Here is a 21,771-nt window from a genome sequence, read left to right as displayed (position 1 = left end):
CGTCGCCTCTCCCAGCGCTGCGCTCCCGGGGACGCGCAGTCCCCGCGCCCCGATCGCGACCGCCCGGCGCCCGTCTGTCCTCCCCCGCTTCACACCGGGCAGCCACCGAGAAGCGGGGTTTGGTTTGTTTGGGGTTTCTTCGCCCTCTCCGTTCTCCCTTTCCCACAGTCGCTCGGCTCGGCGTTTCCCCGGCCCGAAGCAGCGCTGCCCCTCGGGGCGCAGGGCGAGCGCGGCCGCGGAGCGCAGCGCAGCGCGCAGGTTCGCCGGCGCTGAACAAAGCTGCCGGCATGTGCTTCACTTTGAACGCATTATCCTCCGGAAGCTTTTATTGAGCAACAGTCAGAGCTCCGTGAATGAAGCTATTGGAACGCGTACGAACTAAATGGGTAAAGAAAGGCAAGTCTGGTTACCAAAATTACATTTCTCATTTCCCATTCATCGCAGTGAGGCAGGTACTTATTTACTGCGGCTTCAAGCTACGGTAATTAGTAAAGGAGACTGTAATTTACCTAAAGGAAGGCATTTTTTTTCCTTTTATTAATTTACAATAGATTCGTAAAATAATCTTACAGCAGCTGGCTCTGCTTGAATCTGTTTCAAAAGTGTGATGTAAATACTGTCTCACACTATTTTGTTGCTTATTAGGCTTTCTGGTAGGTGATACGACTGAGAGTGAGGGGAAAGAACACCACACATTTATTTTTAAGATCATCATCACAGCGATAAAACTTACGGGAAGAAGTGAGCATACTTTCTATCTGTACGCGTTAAAAACAGACGTATTCGAAGTAAGTCAAATGTAAAAGCTACAACTGGAAGGCTACATACACAGCGGGTACAGCTTAGCGCATTTTCAAGAGCTGTTTCAACTGTGTTTAAAAGGAGTAGCAAATTCCCAAATTAAATCACCCTATTTATAGCAAAGACAAAGAGTTTCACACAGCAGGAGGATGTACTAAAGAACCATTTTCCCCCACCTGTTTCCTTAGCAAGGGTTTAAATATCTATATCTGCATCTTCCTAGTAATTGCGCATCTGAAGTAATTTAGCTTACACATTATGAAACAACAGGAAGAGTGCAAATAATCGATCTGGGATTCATTACCTTTGGATTTTTCATCAGTAAACTTCTGAGATTTTAACCTTCTCTTAGCAGATTAATATTTCATATCAGAGTCAGAGGAAAACGAACACCATACCTAAGCAAAGTATTTATCACTGGCCTACTTCGCTGTTCACACTTGGCTGCAGCAGGCACCAACTTACATCCAGCTCATACATGCAATGCAACACCCAGATCCAAGAGGCAGAGACTACAGGATATAACACAGTATATCCATGGATTATAATCCTTGAGCAAACAGAATATCACAGTAATGAAGACCTTAGCATTACAAATATGTTAAAACAGCTTGCATTTGGGGTGATATTTAAGGTCAAGTTGTATCTGAACACAACTATTAAAATATTATGAAAATTACCATTATGGAGTAAATAATGTTTTCTTTCAGATATAACCTCTAAAAGTACATTCAATTTTAAATTTGGTTTTCTTATTTTTCAGTACCAACAAGCTCAAACTGAGCATCCCCAACCTGCTCTATGAGAATAAAAAAGACAGAAATTAAGAACTATAAGCTCAGCCTAAAAATTAGCTCCCAACTTCTATGAAAATGTGACCCTGAATAAATACAATCAAGAGGATACCTCAGTGTCAGATATGTGTCTAAACCAACTTACTATTTCAAATGTACTCTCAAATTAAATTAATAGGCTTGTGAAAGATTCTGCAGAGTAAGAAGTTTCTTATGCTAGGGAAAAGTAACATGCCTTGCCTTCTGCTCCTGCCCCCACAGCCAGAATTACTGAGAAAATAAGAAGCTTGGGAATGTGATGGTAGAGGTGACAAGATGGGTGAACAGGCTGTGCTCCTGGGTTAGTGTTGGGGTTACTCATCTGTGCATTAACCTAGAAAAGTATGAATAATTATTTCTTCTTGCAAGATACTCCAAGATTAGCTTACAAACAGGAAAAAACTTTTGGGTATTCTCACTGCTCTTTACTCAGTTGCTGTCTCCCAGCTATCAGAAAAGCACAAGAAGCAACAAGCCCATAGGACCACTGCACCTTCTGTATACACCTATTCTAACACAAAAGCACAAGCAGCAGGTCAAGACTACAGAGTAAGAAGTTTGGGTGGTTTTTTTCTTTGTTTTTTTAGGGGGGTGTGGTGAGCTTTTTTGAGAAAAAAAATTACAATGAGTAGGAAATTACAAGATATATATGATGCAGTTTCTACATTTGATATATACATTATATCAATATACACACACACACATATATATTATACATAATTTGTACACACACACACATAAGATGAGGTATATCTACATAGAATCAATATGTTTGAGGTGACTGCCTTGACTTGGTGAAGAATACCCATTCAAGATCTCATAAAAGACCAATATTAAATAGTATCAGTATAAATCAGTATAAATCACTTTGGGGGATCCTTAATTTTTTATTTATTTATTTTTTTTTTTAAGTACACTAAAATTTGATTTCTCAAATCTGTATCTATAAAAAGGCAAGTATCAAGTTAACCCAGGCATGGTAAATTAAACTCAACAAATCACATAGAACAGGAGGTATTATATAATTATGGTCCCTGCCACTGCATGCCCCAACTCAGCAGACATTTGCTCCTGTACCTCAGTGGCCCTGCTGTGTTGCCCCTGCCCCTATTACTGGGCTATTTCACAGCCACAGGAAATTGCATTTACTTGCTTCATACCACAGGACAACATGAAGACCCTTGTCCCTGAGAACAGTCACCTACACACATTCCTGTTTTAAATGTTTCTCTTCATTCAGTTTTTCCTTTTATGGACATGTTCCTACATAGTTTTCCTTGAACTTGTTGTAGTAGTGCTTCTAAAGTTATGCTGCAGGAAATAAAATGAAATTCCCTCTTTGAAGATAATTTCATTTCACCCTCAGGCACACTCTGTGAGCGCCTAACTGCAGCACGATAACTACTCCAACCCTGCTTGCAGGTGCCTTTGGTGCACATTGCCAAATTCTCACCCCCCAGTTGCCATGCGCTCCATGTCCACACACCTAGATCTCCTTCCAGGGGAAATCACAAGGGCAAGACGACAGTGAGCATCTGCACGTGTCCCAGTGGTTAGGTGGAGTCAGAAGAGATAAAGACCCAGATTATTTGCATATATAAAGTACTTAGGGGCTCAGATTTTTGTTGAAGTGATTTCCCTTTGGATGCAAAGAACAGGATGAATCTTATTCTTTGTTAGAAACTAACTGCTCGTCCATCCCTTCGTTCTGAGCATCACATATAATGGGTTTTCCCTTCTTGCATGCTCAAGCGGTTCCAATTATTTCCTTTTTAAATGTGAGCTCTACAACTGCAAGATCCATACACATTCCCACTAAATCAGATTGAAAATCACATTGTGAGTTTACAGAAGAAAATATTACCAAGTTGTCTTTGTGACAGAACACTGAGTAGGTATAAAATTGCAATGGTCTCTATGCCAAGTTTTTTTTAAGCTCTCAGCTTGTAAGATGAAAGCCTAATTTGATATTTTTGTAGTTATATAACAGTTCTAATATTTTGTGACATTTTGTATTGTGACACTATAGATGAAATTGTCATCGGACTGACACCCTTTACTGTTTATTCCTTAATTACAACTGTTAACAACACTGCAGAGAAGCGTGCTAATCTGCCATCACATATTATGAAAACAACGTTATTGTTACAAACACCAACACCCACTCAACAGGATAATTCTAAGATGGCAGTTTCTGTAAAAAGTTATCAGTTTAATGGACACTTCAATAGAAAAAGTTTAAAATGAACTCTTAATATTCCTGTAGAAAATATACAACAATTGTATATTGCATGTAAAGTTTTGATTTTATCGTGTCAGTCATTCTTCATGCTGCACAGGGATATGTTTTTTGAATAGTGGGGTCTCTCTATGTAGGATGAAGGTGCATCACACAGATAATTACTAACCTTGCAAATATTCCTATCATTACATTTTCATATCCTCAGACAGTGGCAGAGGTACTTTTTTTTTTTTCCCCTACCACTTCCACATTGAGGGTGGAACGATGTTGTTGCAGGAAATAAAAAAATTTAAAAGTATATTGACTTAAGCCCAGATTCTTAGCAATAAAAGAAATGAACATTTTCTAGGCTTCTTTTGCTGAGGAAAGATTAATTTTCTGCAGGCTGTGCCACACACCAGGAAGGATCTTCCACTGAACTGACATTTTCAGAAGTTCTGTACTAGTGAATTTTTCATACCTAGTTAGCTCAGTACAATTAAAACTCACTGGTACTGCACCTCTGTAGGCCAAAGGTGGGAAGCTGTTCAATGGCTGAAAATGAAAATATTATATCCTCAGCTTCTGTATGTGCTTTGTTCTTAGACAGCCACTGCCAGTTATCTTTCAGTTTGCTTCTTTCAAACTTTTCATGCCTCAGAAAAAGTCCTCACTTGTAGATTACATCAGCAGAAAGAAAATACCAGCAGTAAAAAGCCCTAGAGATTTGTTTACCCACCCGTTAGACAAGAAATACAATGTAGGCAGGAGGTTGGGAAAAGCTGCCTGGAGTGAGGTGTATGAGTGATGAAAGTGGCAATGACAAAAATTAAGGGAAAACAAGACGCAGAAATTCAAGTTTGTTCCTTCTACAACTGCTCTTGTGAAGGCTCTCACACAGATTCCTGGTGCTAAACCAAGGCTACTCTGATGCACAGTCTGCCTTTTCTGCTAACAGTAAATTCTTCCTTTCTCCCTCATCCACAAGCAGGCATGCAGCACAGATGACTGAAGTGAAGAAAGATAATGCAAGAATCTGTCTTTACTTATCGCACTTATATGTAGAAGCAGAGGATTAAAAATAACATAAAACTCTTCTCACACTGAAAACCCAATTGCTTTGGTGGAAATCTATACACCAATGTTTCTCATTCTTGATCCTAATCCACGTTTGAGGATTGCTTCTCTTGTACAGAATAAATATAAGAAATTATACACAATGCAACAATGGAATGAAATTATTCTATATGACTCATTTTCATTTAAATTTTCATTTCAGTTTAATGGCATGATATTCTGTTGCCCGATCTGGATGATCTTCTCTGCTTACGTGATCAATCACAAAAGAAAATGAAACTAAAATGTTTATTTTTGTGAATCTTCTTCAGGGTAGTTTATGCTCTGCTTTGTAGCTTTCGTTTTCTTAAAGCCAATAGGAACTTCTGCTCTTCCTAAAAGAAACTCTTCCCACTTGGGAAGAGAGTCTTTTATTGATGCCCAATAGAGAGTCTGAGAAAGATATAAGAAAAAATAAACTTAATTTCAAAATACGTGTCAGCCAGTTTAAAACAATATAGAAATTCTATGCATTATTAAATCTTACTTTAAAAGTAAAGCAATTCAGAAAAGAACAACGTACTCAACATATGAAATTTTTAATCTCTTGTATGATACAAAATATCAGCTTGGAAATATTTCATTCTGCAGGACAAACTGTGAAGTGACTGAATGTGCCCTCTTGTGGTAAGCAACACATCAGTTTAGACCTTACAGTACCTTTAAAAAACTATTTTCCATGATTATATACTTTTCCAAGAGCAGCTTTTATGTTTAAGTATGTATGTTACTGGAATTTCATTTTGCAGTGGAAAAAAATGTTAGAAATGAAAACTGCACATTTACCAACGTAAATTGATTACCCTAGAAGAGTTTACTATATGGAACTACTCAAAATATTTGAGTTAAATTTTAGACTTGGTAACTCACTGATGAAGTAATCATCTGCAGTATTTGGATCACAAATTAAAATAATAATAAATAGGTGATGTATATTTAGCATGTGGTCTAGGAGAATCACTGCAGATCACCTAATCCTTCCTTTTGCTCTATATTGTGCCTCTCAGTAATAAATTTACCATGTAATTTATCTGGTTATTAATCATTCATAATTTTTGTGCTGGTATCCTAAGGATAACTGTTATTTGCAGGATTTTCAGGAAAATTTTAAGCACCAGGAATCATTTTTCCCCACGAAATAACATGATCTAAGAACTGTGCTAAGATAACACATTAATCCATCCACGCATGTAAGTATTTACTGCCATTGATTTCCATTCACAAAAATGTAATTTTGCAGTAGAAAACAGCTATGACACATATGTAGTGGGCCTTTTTTCTTTACTTAAATATATAATGAAGGAGAAATGCAGCATAAAACTGAAGATCTCCCTGCAAAGTATTGGATTCCTGGCTAATCATTTTGATCCTTACATGTAGCTCAGATATAACTATGGCTCTTGCAGGTTTACAAAAATATTTTCTTCAACAGATTTACTCAAAGAATCTTTTTTGACAAGCATATGTGCTGTCACACAAAACTACTCCGACTCAGCAAGCTGGGGATCCATTATAGCCATAACTTTCAGAGTATATTAATACAGACACATATATGGCTGAGTGAAATATGCTCAGAAGTGTTTTGGAACAAAGCATGCACAAGAATTTTGTACCATGAAAGAAAGTTTTCTTTTTCCACTATTTATAGCACTCTTCTCTAGAAGCATACAAAAAAAAAAAAAAAAAAAAAAAAAAGCTGAAATAGGATCTTCTCCTTCAAATAGTAACTCCGTTCTCTCCAAAATTTCACCACTGCTGCAGAGCGCAGACATTCTGCAGCCTCCAATTTGTGTGGACTCTGCTTGACAAGCAGCTTCACACCTACCACGGGACCAACTGACCCAAACAACTCTAGTGGTCTCCAAAGTCATGGAAGAGTCTCAAACCACTTCTGAACACAGTCAAAATAGGTTCAGTGTTTAATATTAGTAGGTTGGCATCTTCCTTAGCATCGTTCAAAATGTACAGGTATTCAGGAAAGAATGGACCCTTTTGCCTAAAACTGCCTAAAAAAGCCACTGAAGGGGCATGCCCAGTGTGCTCCCTGTCACAGCCACAGCAGGCTATTTACAAAATGCAGTGACAGATGAAAACTTTGAACAGTAACCACAACAAGGAGTGATGCCTCTCCTTTAAGCAACAGCCTAAGCACGCCAACACATGCCCAGCAGGTGTGAGGCTGAGGTACAGCGCACCTCTCCTCAGAGCTGACAGCGCTGAAGCCTGGCCCTTCGCCCTGCTCCGCCAGAGCCCCGGCACCCAAACCAGCACGGGACACTGCTCCTGCGCCTCGGGAACCAAGCCACCACACAGCACAAGCCACTGGGGCAAGAAACAGATGGGGATCTGCTCCAAGTTCTTGTCTTGAAGTAATGCTTTAGGGACTGCAGGTTGAGAAGAGTTAAAAAAAAAAAAAGAACCGAGTGTTCCCGCTCCAGTACTTTTCATAAGCTTCCATACAACTCTAAAATAATTGATGTGAAATTTTCTCTGTTCCTGCTGATAAACTGTTGACCCTGAAATATAAAGATGACAGCCTGTGGTAAACTGAGAATGGGATGACCATATAATAGCTCTGACATAGTAAACACAGTAATCTTCTGCTATTCACAATATTGTTTTTTAATATTTGACTTCATTTTTAAACAGAAGTTCGTACAGATCTGAAAGCTGCTAAATATTTCCACCAGAATGCTCCAGAATCTAGGGACCTTGTCCCAGAATTTAGGTTCAGCTTGCTACACAGTACACAGGCCTTTGGCTATACCAGTCACTGGATTTTAAAATCAATTATTTTCACTTTAAGAACATGCTTCAGGGGGAAAAAAAAAAGCGCAAAATATTTGGTAAACAGCAGATGAAAACAAACGGCAAGGTAGAGTTCTAGGACTTACTTCTAACTCAACAGTATCAGGATCTGGAAGTAAACACATTCTTTCTTGCAGCCGTTTTTCTGCTGCTTCTATGTCCTAAAACACAAGCAAAGTACATTTTAAAAACAAGCACTTGGAATTCTAAAAAGAAAAGACACATATAAAGACACTTAAATTAACTAAATAAACCCATTACAGCTAAACAGCATTCAAAAATTAACACTGAAGTTCAAGTATTCGTTTAGTCATTCTGAAATACAACTTGTTCTACTTAGACTAGCACCCTACAGCTGCTAAATGTGTTTGCTGCACCTTTTCCATACATTTCACAACCAAGGAAGACTTCTGCTGTAAACACTGCTATTCTCTCTGGACATCAGGGTAAAACAGCTACCTATAAAACTTAAGGAAATAAAGGGGAACAGAACATCTTTTTCTGCGCTGCATAAGACTGAAGTATGCATTCTAGCTACTGTAACTGTAAAGTAACTAGGGAAATTATGTGCAAGATCTTTACTTCTCAAGACAAAGATGACTTGCTAATATGCATGCATAACATGTGCACATAAATGTAGAGCTGCAGCAAGCTGTTCACCAGACAAGCTTGGATGACAATGCACCTCACATAGTTTTCTTACAAAAAAAAAATCAGTATTTGGGTTTCTGCTTGTCCAGTGGATGTGTGCTGGATTCACAGAGGCCCAAATAAATCTTTTTAAAAAGAAACAACTTAAAAAAAAAAAAAAAAATCAACAGCAACAAATCAAAGCATGCCCCCAAACTAACCACCCTCCCCCTTTAAAGTTCTGACCTGTTCTTGTGGGCTTAGTTCCATACCCAAACATTGAAGAGATTGAGTGGTGGGCAGATGAAGAGAGACAGAAAGGGACGTGGGAGTGGGGTGTGAAGAAGCCAAAGCTGAACAGAGTGGAGGGGGAAAGAAAGTATAGCAGATGGCAGAGTTGGGAGCAGAGAGCGGGTGTGAAGAGTACAACAGAAAAACTAAATGAGAGAGGAAATTCCCCAAAGGGACTTCCCAAATATTCACCACCACTGCTGCTGAAAAGAAGAGTGAGATTCTGGAGGAGCATATCCACAAGAGAGACCAAACATGATTACTCGTATTGAATAATAGCCAGTCCTGAATACATCAATAAGTAAACAGTGTTCAACTCAAGTTTAGTTCTGTAGAGTATGATTAATAAAAGCAAAAAACCAGCCCTTGCTGAAGTTCAACTTAGTGACACACACACAGTCAGATTGTTCAACTTAGTGTTCCTCTTATTTTATTCCATTAATTCCTTTTACAATATTCTCTTGTACATAATTACAAACCTAATCCAAGCAAAATTGTCCTCTCTTTTCTACAGCAAAATCCATACCCTTGTAGGAAGCTAAAGGAGTCTGAGAAAGAATAAACTAATATCCAGATTTATCCAAATTCTCAGAAGCAGCAAATGGCTGTCCCTTCTCATGTAAGAAAAGACTAATGGGATAAACATATAGGGGGAATAGGAAAAAGGATACAGGCCATTTGAAATCACAATGTCAAAACAACAGAGGCCAACACAGATTTAAGTGACTCAGGCCAAGTCTGGAAAAGTTACCACCATAATAAACCATACTGAATAAAGGATCATTCACTAATGTTCACTTCATATTCTTCCATTGGATTTTCCTCCTTTCTGATTCCTTCTTCCTAACGAGTGTAGGAATTCTAACAGGAAGAAGAATATCAATCATTATTGCTCTATAGACTCAGCCAAGTGCTGGAATGTTTATGGTGACAGGAAATGAATGTCTCTCAGGCAAGAAAGGAGACAGTAGTTGTGCATATACGCTTAGTAGAGAAGGTCACTTTGGCATAGCCTAGATATTGGATGTGTCTTTTCATTGCTCACTCCAGTTTGTGTTGTGCAGTCTATTGTCATTCAGAATACTGATTTAATGACAGACAGGGAAGGAAATTTTTGCTGGAAGGTGTAGTATGCTTTAGAAAATAACTGGAACTACAAAAAGATTAGATGGCACTTCTTGTGTGTCCCCACAACTAGTAAGCTTTGTAGGAAAAATAAATCCCTGTCATCAATATAAAAATAAATACATCAGCAGTATAAAATTCCTTGGAAAAAACCCAGCTAATCTAATATGTCACAGTACTGAAAAAAAGAGAGCATCTTACAGTGCTTCCCCTAAAACCACAAGGACTGGAACAAAAACAATTCAAGACCCTTCCCCAGAGGTAAAATGGAATGCATGACACATGCATTGCTTTTAGGGGACCAAATTCAGCTGTCACTTATATTGATATCAGTCTGGCACAATCACACTTAAATAATTCTGGAATTGCGTGCCCGGGAAGGAAAGCAAATTTGTTTTAAATTACCTTTCCAGTACTAATTACTATATAGCATACTCTTTCTTTTCTATTTCATGTTACAAGCTGTTGCACAGTAATACATATTTCTAAACACAAGAAATATCACTGAGAAACAAATGTCATAAATTAGATTACAAATACTAGTCTAATTTCTGCTTTTATTACGACAACATTATATAAGCACCAAATGATACAGATTTCCCTAATCTGCAGTCTCCCTCTAAAGACATTGAGGAAAATACTCTGATAATTATGCTAAAATGCTGAACAAATGCTTGTAATGTCAAAATTTCAATTAAAAAAAAAAAAAAGAGGTTAGTTCCTTGCTTCCTACTGATTAGAATTTAAATTAATTTTGAAATCTTTCCTGTGCATAAATTCCAACTAGCACAGAGAAAGAAAAATGGCTCTTGCTATGATCTATTACTGAAAACAACTGATTTTGCTTACATGCAGAAAACCAGAAATGCAAATAAAAAAATAACACTTCGTCATGTCCATGTATTTTTGAGTAGGCCAAATCAACAACTCTCCACATGGTAACTGTGAAATGTACAGTGCCTGGTATCAGGAACAATATTCTGAAGCTGGCACATTAATCAGTCTTGTTTTCAAGCTTCTCATATATTATGTTGCATAGATTTTTTTTTTTTTCCTGTTTTCTTCTGTTATCAAAAAGCATCTGCAGGAGTGCATGCTTGTTAAAACTAGGATAAAATTAATAGATTTAAATTGATTTATCCTGCAACAGAATTTGTTTTGGTACATATGTTTTTGCTTTTTTTCTGTATAAACACCAACATTTCTGACACTTGAAAGGAACAATTTTGAGGATGTGACAGAAGATAGCAAATATCTGTTTAACTGCAGAAATATTTACACTCTGTATATGTCTGAGCTATTGTTACCATGTCCAATACAATAAAGCTTTCAGGACAGAGAAATATACTCTGCATTTACTGTGCTTGCCTGCATATGTAAACTGAGAATACATTCATAAACACAAATAATTTATAAACCCCTCTATTTATGAAGTAAAAATCTAACCTAAAATGCCCATGGAAAATGGGAGTCATCATAACTGAAATTAGTAAATCAACAGAGTAGGAACCACAGAAAAAAGCACCCAAACCATCCATTTGTCCTCAGCCTCTCGCTGAAGCACCTACACTTACTATACCCAATAAAGAAGGGCTTGATTGCCCCTGTCCAGCATGCACCAATTCACCAGCCCAAGCTGAAAAATCTTCTTTGTCACAGAATAGTTAAGAAGGCATTCCTGGCTAACTGTTCTCCTTGTCTGCCCCTCTCTAAATAAACCTCCCGTTTAAATACAAACCCTAACGCGATGGAATCGTACCCACCCAAAATGTGAGCATTTAAATCTGAACCAGGCTCTGCATTAAAAAAAACCCACAAAAACAAATAAATTCTGGTAACATGAATTAATCTTGTAATTTTCTAGAGTAAAACTTACTTTTTCAATAAACACAATACATGCATTATGGACCCTTAATAACTAGGAGTTAAAGGAAAGGCACAGGAGGTTCAGTTTTCTTAAAGGCAAAGCACAGGAGGTTCAGTTTTCAGTCTCCTAAAAAACTGACACACATTTTTCAAATGCATCATGTCAGTGGTCAAGTGAATCTCTTCAAACTCAAATGCCTGAGCTAGGGGTTCCAGAGGAACCTTTTAGTTTTCTGGTCCCTGCTGTCAAACTTAGATCTTTTTAATTGCCTAGGAAACAAATCTTACCTAAAAATGACAAGTATGTAGAAAAGCTATGAGCATTACTAATGGTGTCACCCCTATGAAGAGCTGGAAACAAAAACACTGCTTTTGCAGACTTGTAAAATGCTTGAAGTCACTCTGCACCTCTTTAGAGAAAAATATTAAACTGAGAACCTCTTCCACAACTTAATACAACCACAGCAGGAGAACAGTTCCTACCCTTGGCCCAAAGCACTGTAGCCTGGTCAGCCCATCTCCAAACAGACCCCCATGTCTGGAATCAAAGTGTAGGGGGGCTGTGAGTCCTGACAGACCCCTAAGTTCTCTCAGGCAGACATGTACTAGCATGTGTTACATCTCTACAAGTGCTTAAAAAAAAAAAAAAAAATACATAGTAACAGCTGCCACCACGAGGTTTTTGTAAGAAGGGCACGGGAAATAGGTAGTGATGCCATCGGATAATAAAGACTTGTCATTTAATACTTTTTGGGCAGGTTCCAGAAAAGGGAACCATACAGAAGAGAATTCAAATGACAACTATAGAGCAAACACTTTTTTTTTTTTTAAATTATCTAAGCTACATAACCGTGACATTTTGATGTGGTTCCTGGTAGTTGCAGAAACTTACATTTAAAAGTGCTGCATTCCTCTTACGAGCTGCATCAGCTGCTTGAGTTTGCCATGTCTTTTTAGTCTTTTTGTCTCTTAGATAAGTCTCCATCTGCTGTAGCAGCTCTGATCTCTGAGACAGTCTACAAAGGAAAACATTTTGCTAAGTGGGAAGAACATTTTGCTCAGGAGCTAGAAAATAACCTTTTTACCTTAGCCAGTTTTCTCAAAACTATGGGGCTAATTAAGCCGGCTGCAGGGTGGGTGTGCTGGGGGAGAGAAAAGGTACAGGCAGGCATCACCTGCTGTGCTTTGCACAAAGCTATAACCTTGCAATAAGCAGTCTTCAAATGCTGAGGTGCTTAGAAAGCTGAATCCCCCAGAAGAAGGAAAGACAGGGTGGGTTGTGGTGATTTGATCATTACTACGCTTGCTCATTGGCACCTACTAGTTGTTACAAGAAAAGCAAATTTTCCTGAATCACTACTGTAGTTGCCTCACAATTTGAGTTTACAGGGCAACAAAGAAGCAATTCTGTAATTGAGGCATTGAGGGAGAGAATCCAATTACCTTCCCCAAATAGGAATTTAACGGTGACAGGTTAACAATGGAGATCTTAAACCAGTACCACCACTGGAAATCAAAAACCTCATCAACCTAAATACCCTTTAACGGCAGGCAAGGATGCTAATTCCCATGGTTCCTGAAGGAAGAGTGCCACCTCCTGGAACTCCAGCCCCTTCTGAAGCACCACTGCACTGTGCAGAGCTCAGATTCACTGGCACCGAGGGTCGTGGGCAGGGAGGGACAAAATCACAAGACCCAACACAAAGTGCTGAGAGGCAGAGCACAGCTACTCACATCTCCTCATGTCTTCTAGCAAGGTGAACCTCCTGGGCCAAATAGGATGACATCTTCAGCTGTTTGCCCCAGTTTTGTGCTCTACAAAATGAAAACCAAGTGAAATTAAAATCTTTTAAAGATGTACTTTAGCATACACTTCTCAGTATTAAACAATTCTGGTTAAAAAGCTGCACATATTATATCTATATGTCAGCTATCTACACAAAACTTGCCACAAGACATTGCTACAATATGCTTTGAATACATTCACACTACTAATGTTCACAATATGTTTTAGGAAAATGCTACTGTATTCTAATAATTTATGAAAACCATATTTTTTTTCAGTTCCCGATTCAGCACTGAGTTTTCTCGAGTTTCAGATGCTTACAAACACACATACACTCTGTGTTTACATAAATTGTCTATTACTGTTTACATTACTGATTTCTGGCTTTTATCACGTTACACTGAACACAGTTACCTTGTAATCTGCTTCTCACAGATACAGAGACCTGTTCACAGGAAACTATGTTCACATTGTTTAGAACTTACTTTTTTTTTTCTTTTTTTCTTTTTTTTCTTTTTTTTTTTTCTTCTGATCTATTAAGGAGATCAAGTGCCCACTGATGCAAATAAAGATCCTGCAGCACTTCGCAGAAGACTGAAAATGTTTTGGCTATTTTTTTTTTTTTTCCCCACCTCAGAGGTGACCGCATTATTGTCACATTAAGCAAAATTAAATAATTTGCCACATTTTCATGTCTAAGGGTGGGAGAACTAAAAAAACTCATCAAGATAACATTAGTTAAGGCCTCCTCACTATCACGTGTCACACCTAACTCTGAAACCAGCGATTTACACGCGGCCTCTGCTGACGCTGGGGTGCATCTTCTAGGGATGTATGTTTTACCACACTCTGAAAACATTTCTGTCCACCTGCCTGTTGCTAATGCTTCACCTCGCTCAACACGGAGCACATCCCTTCTGCGCTGCTTCCTTCAGCCTTGGCACCTCGTGCTCTTTGCGACACACTTTTACCGGCGGCAGGAGAAGCCAGAGCAGCCCGTAGCTCCTGTCTTTAAGGGCGCCTATAGCTTACAACCAGAGCAATAAACCAGCACCATGGTGAGTGACAATCCGGCACCAGCCTGAGCATCCTCCGCCCGCTGCACAACCGCTGGCCAGGGAGGATGCCAAGGCCTGAGGCAGCCCGGGATGAACCTCCGCGGGCAGTGCCCGGATCTCTAGCCGCCCCAGGGAAGCCCCTCGGTCCGAGGACCGTGGGTATCCCCACCCCAGGAGCCGCGGCCGCCCCGCCTCAGGCCTAACAGCGGGGGAGCGCCACGGCCGCAGCGGGGCCGCGCACCGCCTGCGCCCTACCATTGGGAAAGGGGGGGCATGGATTTACAATCTCGTCGAAAGGTACCATCCCGTATGATTACGGGAGAGTAAGTCAGGAAATAATAATAAAATACCAAATACACTAGCTAGGTTACCTTTAGCCTCGCCGGCTTCGAAAAGGAAAGCAACCATCCGCACTGCTCTCCGGGACATCTTAAAACACCCCCCCGCCCTCGCTGCCATGGAGACGGCCGGAAAGGTGGAGCCGAGCCTCCGCCTCGCTGGGCGGGATCAGGACCTGGGATTGGAGGAGCGAGAGGGCGCGGGCCAATCACAGCCCCGGGCGGGAGCGCTGAGGGGCGGGAGCGCTGAGGGGCGGGAGCGCGGAGGGGCGGGAGCGCGGAGGGGCGGCCGGGGGCAGTGGGTGGTGCGTGCCCGCGCTCACCCTCACAGAGCTCCCGGGCTGGAGTCCCGGGAGCTGTTCCCGGCCTGTGCGTTTAAAACAAGTGTTCCTTCCTCTCTGCAAGGCACAGCCTTCCATGTCCGACCCGGTAGAGCGCCCGGCAAGGCCAGCCCGGTTCGCCACAGGCTTGCCAAACCTGATGTGATCCTGCCCGTGTGTCAGAGCTGAGTTCCTTCTCGGCCTCAAAGCTGAAGAGCGACTGAGGCGAATCCTTCGAACGCAAACTTACATCAAAATAATACTCCAAATAAAAAAGCACAATCAATCCGCCTTCTTTGTTTTCTGTAAATGTTTTGTCCTTCACAGGAAACACAAACCGAAAAATTCCAAGCTAGATAAAACTGAAAAATACTTTTTAATCCATTTTATTCGTGCCCAATAGATCTATGCAAGTGGGCAACTGCACTTTTCTAAAAGCTGCTCTGAAAGTGCTTGTCTTTCTAAGCATTGTCTCATCCTAGTTTAAGATAACCTCATCACAAGCCTTTCTTACTGCTGATCAGAAGCTGTTTCTTGTGTTTTTTAATATCTTTATATTTTCTGCTTTTGTTCCATTTTATATTTCTGCAGCAAATTCACATTAATTCATTTCATGACATAAGTAGAAGTTCTTTAATATACTTGTCAACTTACCCTTGCTTATTGTAGCAGTCAGGATAAATAGTACTTAAAAAGTTTATTTTAATTTCTTTTTATCAGTCTGATTTAAAAACAAGACTTTCCAATAAATGTCACAGAGGCGTCAGAGTCAGTCCTCATTTCAAATGGTGAGAAAAGCTAATTGTTATGGTCACACTAAATGTAACAGAAAGCCCAAGTGTTTTGCATATTTTACTTTGAGCTGTGCCAGCTCTCTGTGTTGACTAGGATCTTTCTTTCTTTGTAGCATTTAACAAATTTCGGGAAGAGACAAACGGAAGTTTGGTTTACATGGACCATTACAGATGCCATTGGTGATGAGAACGCCAAGAATATTTTGGTTAAGTTACCGATACTATCAATTGTTCAGTGTTGCGGAAACAGAGACAGGATGGAAGCCTTAATTTTCTAATGGCTGCTTTATAGTGGGTGAAGTTCATAGCTACTGAGCTATAAACGCTTATTTTAAACTAGATTGATTGTGAAGTTGTCAAGAATATAAGCTTTAAACGTATTGAGAAAAAAAAAAAAAATTGTGCTGGTAACATCAGAAGTCCCCACGTGCTATTTTGGGCTGGGGTGGAATTAATTTTCTTCACAGTATCTGATCTGGGGCTGTGTTTTGAATTTGTGCTGGAAACAGAGCTGGTAACTCCGGGATGTTTTTACTTCTTCTGGTCAGAGCTTATACAGAGTCAAAGGCTTTTCTGCTTCTACTTCATCTTGTGGAAGTGCACAAGGTGGTGGGAGGGACACAGCCAGGACAGCAGATGCCAACAGATCCAGGTGACATTCCAGACCGTATGGTGTCGTGACAGCGGACAGAGCTGGGGGACGGAGCTGTGTACGTGGGGAAAGGCTTTCTCCTGTGTATCTGAATGCGCTGGCACCTCACTGAAGTGTGTCCTACTGTTACATGTGTGTCCTGTCTCGTGTGTCCCTGCCTTAGCTTCCAGTTTTGTTATGGATCTTTCAGAAAAAGACCCACCTTTAATATTTTTTGCAAAAAGCCCTTTTTCCACCCAGATTCTGTCTTCATTCTATACTTCTATCTTTATGTGAGTTTACTGTGGGATCACTGCTATAAAAATTTGAAAAATTAGATACCTACCAGTGGGACACTGAGATCTGTATTTACTGTCCATGTGGATTAAGGACTTAATGTTAGCGCTGAAAGGGGAACATTGTGACCCTCGCTCTTTTTTAACCCTACAACTTGATTTTGCTCTGAAAACTTTGAGGGTTTTTCTGAGTGAAATTGGTGGACTGGGACACTAGGTGGCACTTAAATACAGCTAACAAAGATTTTTGTCTCAACACACAAAAACAGTCTAACACATCCTGTTCTTACATGCAGTTAATTATATCCTCAAAATGATGTCTTGGATTGATATTACTAAACAAACATATAAAAAATGTAATTACAGACAACTGAAAAAAAATATTGTGGGCTTATAATTGCAAGATATGTTTTTTTGCTTGTAATATGCTTCACACCTGTGCATAGTTTATATAGCTAGTATTTTATTTTGTCATTTTTACTAACATTTAGGATGGCACGATTTAGCTTTATGTGCGTTTATTTACTGCTACCAATTTTTGCCATATGTCAGTTTTTAAAAAAGGAAATGTTTTTATATATTGGGATTGCAAGGCACCAGTATTTCAAAGGGAAAACTGTAAGAAATGAGTTTTCTTACATGAAACCACTTCAAAACTTTTTTAAAGAAATGCACATATTTTAATTTTTTTTTCCTTTGCTCTCCACTTCTTCCTTCCCTTACCTTTTGGAGGTACACCTCTGTTGGTACAGTAGCTGAATATCCACTTTGCGGTCTGTCTGTTCATAAACATTTGTTGAGTGATATCATTGGTAAAATGCAGCAGGCCTGCGGGACAGTCTGAGAGCTGTGAAATCCCATCAGAGAGAGCTGCTTGTGGCCATCACCTTGGCTTATGGCACTTTTCCTATCAGCTGCAGAGGCAGCATTTCAATCAACTGCAAGAGTCCTGTGCAAAGCTGCTTTAAGTTACTACAAGCTAAAAGGCAAAGGCATGCAAGGAAATGCCCTCCCAGAGCAGGAGTGAGTTAGTAAAGTGTCAAACCTAGGAGGGTAAAAAACGGGCTTCTAATTCCTCTTTCACATTGCAATATTTAGCTCTCAACCTTTCTGTTGGCAGGTCACCTACCCTTCCCTGACCTGTGTTACAGATTGCTGTCTTCTCTGTAGCAGTGATATTAGAGCTGAGCTGAAGCTCCGAAATGGTAGGACAACTCAACCACACATTCCTGTATTTGTGTTTTCGGGTTTTTTTGGTAGCTAAATGTGTGTATTTGGTGTGGGAAACACTGGTGCACATGTGGAAGTCACATGTTACTGAAAGAAGAAGCCAAACACATTCTCTGTGCTTAGACAAATTAATGTAATCTGTGTATGCTTGTTGTACCTGTTTCAGGTGAACCAGGATGGGCTCAGCAACCATCAGCTGGTGCAAAAATAGTCCAAACTAGAGATGACTGGGCCAAGTTCAAAAGAGGAGTTGGAGGACCTGTGTGAAGAGGAAGGACCAAGAGCTGTGTGTGTGAGGGCACAGAAGTGGTGGAGCTCCAGCTGCTTTTTGTGCCTGTCAAAATGTGGTATAAAGCAGCACATCAGGCCAGGCCAAATTCTGTCCAGTGTCAAAGAAGAAAAATACTGTTCTTGGTAAAAACATGTTAACAGGACAATATTCTCTTTGTGCTTCAAGTAGAGATAGAAACCTGATAAATAGAACAAATCTAAGAAAATCAGTATTCAGCTGCAATTTTTTTTCCTTTTTATTTTGAGGAAAGTCCTTTAAGGGTTCTGTAAATATAAGCTAGACTAGACAATTCTTCAGACAGTTTGCTGATACACCCACTCAGTCTTGTCAAGGGGATACGTGCCCCAACAGGTGCTCTACATCAGTAGTGTCTATGGTATAGCTACTTCTTTTTGAAGAGTTCATGAAAATAATTTGGCCCTTAAGTAATTACATTAAACCTTCTCTTAAAAGGAAAAAAAAAAAAAAAAAAAGGAACAGGTCTCAACTGACTTTAACAGATGTACAGGCAGTTGAGTGTTTTAAAAGGAGTTATAATAACTATTTACAGTAATTAACTTGGATCTAATTGCTTCTCAGCATGTTATAATAGTAAATTACAACTTTATTTCAAACAACTCCTGTTGTCTGTTTCCCCTAAACGGCACAAAGGAAACACAATAAAAAAACCTCTTGTTGAACCACGATTCTCTGTTCCTGTTTGGAGTATTTTGAATGGAGGCGATTAGCTTTGATCTTACAACCAGCATTTCACTTACCTGTGTAGACTGGGTATTTCTTCCCCAGCGTGGAGAACAAGCTCCTCCTGAGAGCAGAAGAGGTGCATGAGAACAAGAGAGACAGAAATGCACTTTTTGACTCCTAAGTGAGAGTCATGCCAGACGGTTTGTACAAGGGAAGGCTGATTTTCCCTGGCTCCCTCCCTGATCAGTGCAGAGAGCTCAGCTCTCCTTGGCCACGATGTAGGCCTGAGGCTGAGCATTTGGAGGTGCTCTGCAGGACCAGAGGTGTCGTTCCTTACAGGCTGCGTGGGGAGCTTTGAGAAACTGCTTTCCTCAGATCGGTGGCTGTAATTATGTACCTGATCAGTGTCTGACCATCTGCTTCAAAACCATTCACAGCTTATGTCTTTCACACCCTAGTGGAGGTTCATTGGAGTTCCTCAAGACTGACATTGCCTGCTGCAAAGACAGAAAGTCTGTCAGCTTTGGCCTGCTTTGAGATTCCTGTTTGAAACCAGAGCAGGTTTACTGAGGAGCAGGTCAGTGCCTGCTGATTTCATGTGAATACAATCACATGCAGGTTGTTTAAGCACTCTTCCAACTGCATTCACACAACGCTTCAGACAAACTGGACTATTCAGCTTTGTGCTCTGGGATGATGATGGACACCATCTTCAGTTTCAGGCCATGTGCATTGGGTGTACAAGTCACCCTATAGCTTTTAACCACTCTAAGTAATGCTACTGCCATCTGGTCGTACATTAAAATTGTCTTGTTCTGTAATGATGATACATCTACAGCAGCAAAAAGTACTTTGAATTTTAATACATGCATTTATACGACTGTCAAGATGCCTGATATTAATAGCTTGACTTTTACTGTAAGCAGAGGTAGAAGAAATAACACAACCTTCACAATTGTGGCACAGTTTCCTTTATGAGCTGAATTCTCAGCCCATTGTTTCTGGATTTTGCCATACAAATCTGAACAGCAGTGTTCTATTTTTTAATTCCGGTTTAGATTTTGAGTGCTTTTATTATGAATTTCTTTAGTTCCAGAGAGGGATTAGAGAGGCAACAGTCCTTCTCTTATTGCATAACACCAACATTTACTGACAATAAAAATAACTGAACTTGCACAAGAAGCCAGTTTCTAATAAACCCTTTTACTGAGTTGTTGTTATGAAGCTTGAGCTTTTCATTTTTTACAAAAAAAAGCTCCACTTTTTAAAGAAAGGTCAGTCAATCTTTTTGGAAAGATTTAACAAATGACTTTTCCCGCCTTACAGAATTTAGTCTTTTGTTGAATTGTTTCTGTTCCTATTAAAGCCTCACAAAAATGTACCTTCTATTATATTTCTTCTAATAGGTTTCTCAGCCTTATAACTATAATAAATTTGTCAGTCTAGATTTGCTGAACACTGGAGTTGAAAATCCTACCACAACAGATTAGAAATATAACCATTTCTAAACCCTTTCAAGAAGTTTTACCCTTTCTTTCAACACATTTTATGTGCTCAGAATTCAATGAAAATAACCTTTCAGAGTCAATCTTTAAAGTCTCTTTCTTGGCGAGAGCACAGTCAAGCCATTTGATCAGTCAGTCAGAAAACCTGAGTTCTGTTCCCATCTCTCTGCCAGAGTGGATTCATAGGCTGAACCAACTTGCTGAAAGCCAGCATTTTCTTAAGTGTTCATTCAGAGGAAATGACCAGCTTGACCCACGCAGGACCTGATTTTTTCGAGCAGCTGAGTGCTCAGACCTGCAATTTCAATAATTTTGAGCAGCACCCTTAGCGCAGCTGAAATGGTTAAAAAAAAGTCTAATACTATCTTGTTTGAAAGCCTCAGAATAAGCTTTTATAGCAGGTTTTAAGAGATATGTCTTGTTGTTGTTGTTGTTTTTGCCTAATCTCTTTCCTCTGTTTTGTTTCTATGAGATTTGGTTGTTGGTTGTGGTTTTCCTTTTTAGCAGAGAAGTTACATTTCTTACAAACACAAAATAGTGGTTTGATAAACAATTCTCTCCAGGAAATGTCTTAAAGTGTGAGAGAATGTAACAAAACCTTTAGAATATTAACAACCATCCTGAAAGCAAAGAAGCAAGGAGCACGATCACATAAATCTGAGAAAAACAAACAGAACCTGTGTAGCTCAAACCTTGTGATATAAAAAGAACCAACTTTTCTTTATTACCCTGTCTGAAGTATAAATGTCAATGTATCGTATTTCCTTTGTATGAATGATTTGGAAGGAGAGAGAGGCAAGAGTTATCCAAGCAACATAAAAGCATAATTAATGAATTCTTCCAAGGGACACAAATAATCTGCACTAATCCCAAATTACAAGTCATATCCTATCCTTCAATTTAACCCCCTCCCCTCAGGTTTACCATAATCAGGAATTGGAAGAAAAGATGTATTATCTTACCCTTCTTTTGAGAGAATTGTTCAGCTGAGCTTCTTCCAAACCTGTTATGGGTCATTCTGCTTATTTGACCAGCTGTGATGGCTCGTGTGTGTTTCTGGTCACCTGAGTTCAAGAGAAATGAGGAGGTGTAGAAGAAGCTTTCAGGATGATCAAAAGAGTGAAGGAAACTTTTTTTGTGAGAAAA

At 39.6% G+C, this 21,771-nt stretch overlaps 1 protein-coding gene across 3 annotated transcripts; it reads right to left on the bottom strand.

Annotated features, from left to right (window-relative positions):
* Positions 1 to 4,879: 4,879 nt before the first annotated feature.
* On the bottom strand, positions 4,880 to 14,984 carry CEP15 (centrosomal protein 15). 3 transcript variants are annotated; one of them, XM_040076231.2, is made up of 5 exons: positions 14,907 to 14,984; positions 13,426 to 13,506; positions 12,584 to 12,707; positions 7,866 to 7,940; positions 4,880 to 5,364 (listed from the first exon to the last, which is right to left on the bottom strand). In XM_040076231.2, the coding sequence occupies exons 2-5, from the start codon at positions 13,476 to 13,478 to the stop codon at positions 5,221 to 5,223; spliced, it is 396 nt and encodes a 131-aa protein (XP_039932165.1). In that variant the 5' UTR covers positions 13,479 to 13,506; positions 14,907 to 14,984; the 3' UTR covers positions 4,880 to 5,220. The 3 variants fall into 3 exon arrangements, with proteins under 3 accessions (XP_039932165.1, XP_039932166.1, XP_039932168.1); XM_040076232.1 differs by lacking the exon at positions 14,907 to 14,984 and adding an exon at positions 14,351 to 14,748; XM_040076234.2 differs by lacking the exon at positions 14,907 to 14,984 and adding an exon at positions 14,369 to 14,748.
* Positions 14,985 to 21,771: the final 6,787 nt, after the last annotated feature.

Source organism: Hirundo rustica, chromosome 12, assembly GCF_015227805.2.
Source record: "Hirundo rustica isolate bHirRus1 chromosome 12, bHirRus1.pri.v3, whole genome shotgun sequence".
Lineage (NCBI taxonomy): Eukaryota > Metazoa > Chordata > Aves > Passeriformes > Hirundinidae > Hirundo > Hirundo rustica.
The sequence above is the reverse complement of the archived record's forward strand: the minus strand, read 5'-3'. Positions and strand labels throughout refer to the sequence as shown.

What these genes read in the sequence shown, in the direction of transcription:
- CEP15 (XM_040076231.2), bottom strand. Translation starts at nt 13,478, where the DNA reads ATGTCATCCTATTTGGCCCAGGAGGTTCACCTTGCTAGAAGACATGAG. An exon ending in GGAATGCAGCACTTTTAAAT is followed by an intron (nt 7,941 to 12,583) that starts GTAAGTTTCTGC and finishes CTTGTGTTTTAG; the next exon opens with GACATAGAAGCAGCAGAAAA. An exon ending in CTGATACTGTTGAGTTAGAA is followed by an intron (nt 5,365 to 7,865) that starts GTAAGTCCTAGA and finishes TATCTTTCTCAG; the next exon opens with ACTCTCTATTGGGCATCAAT.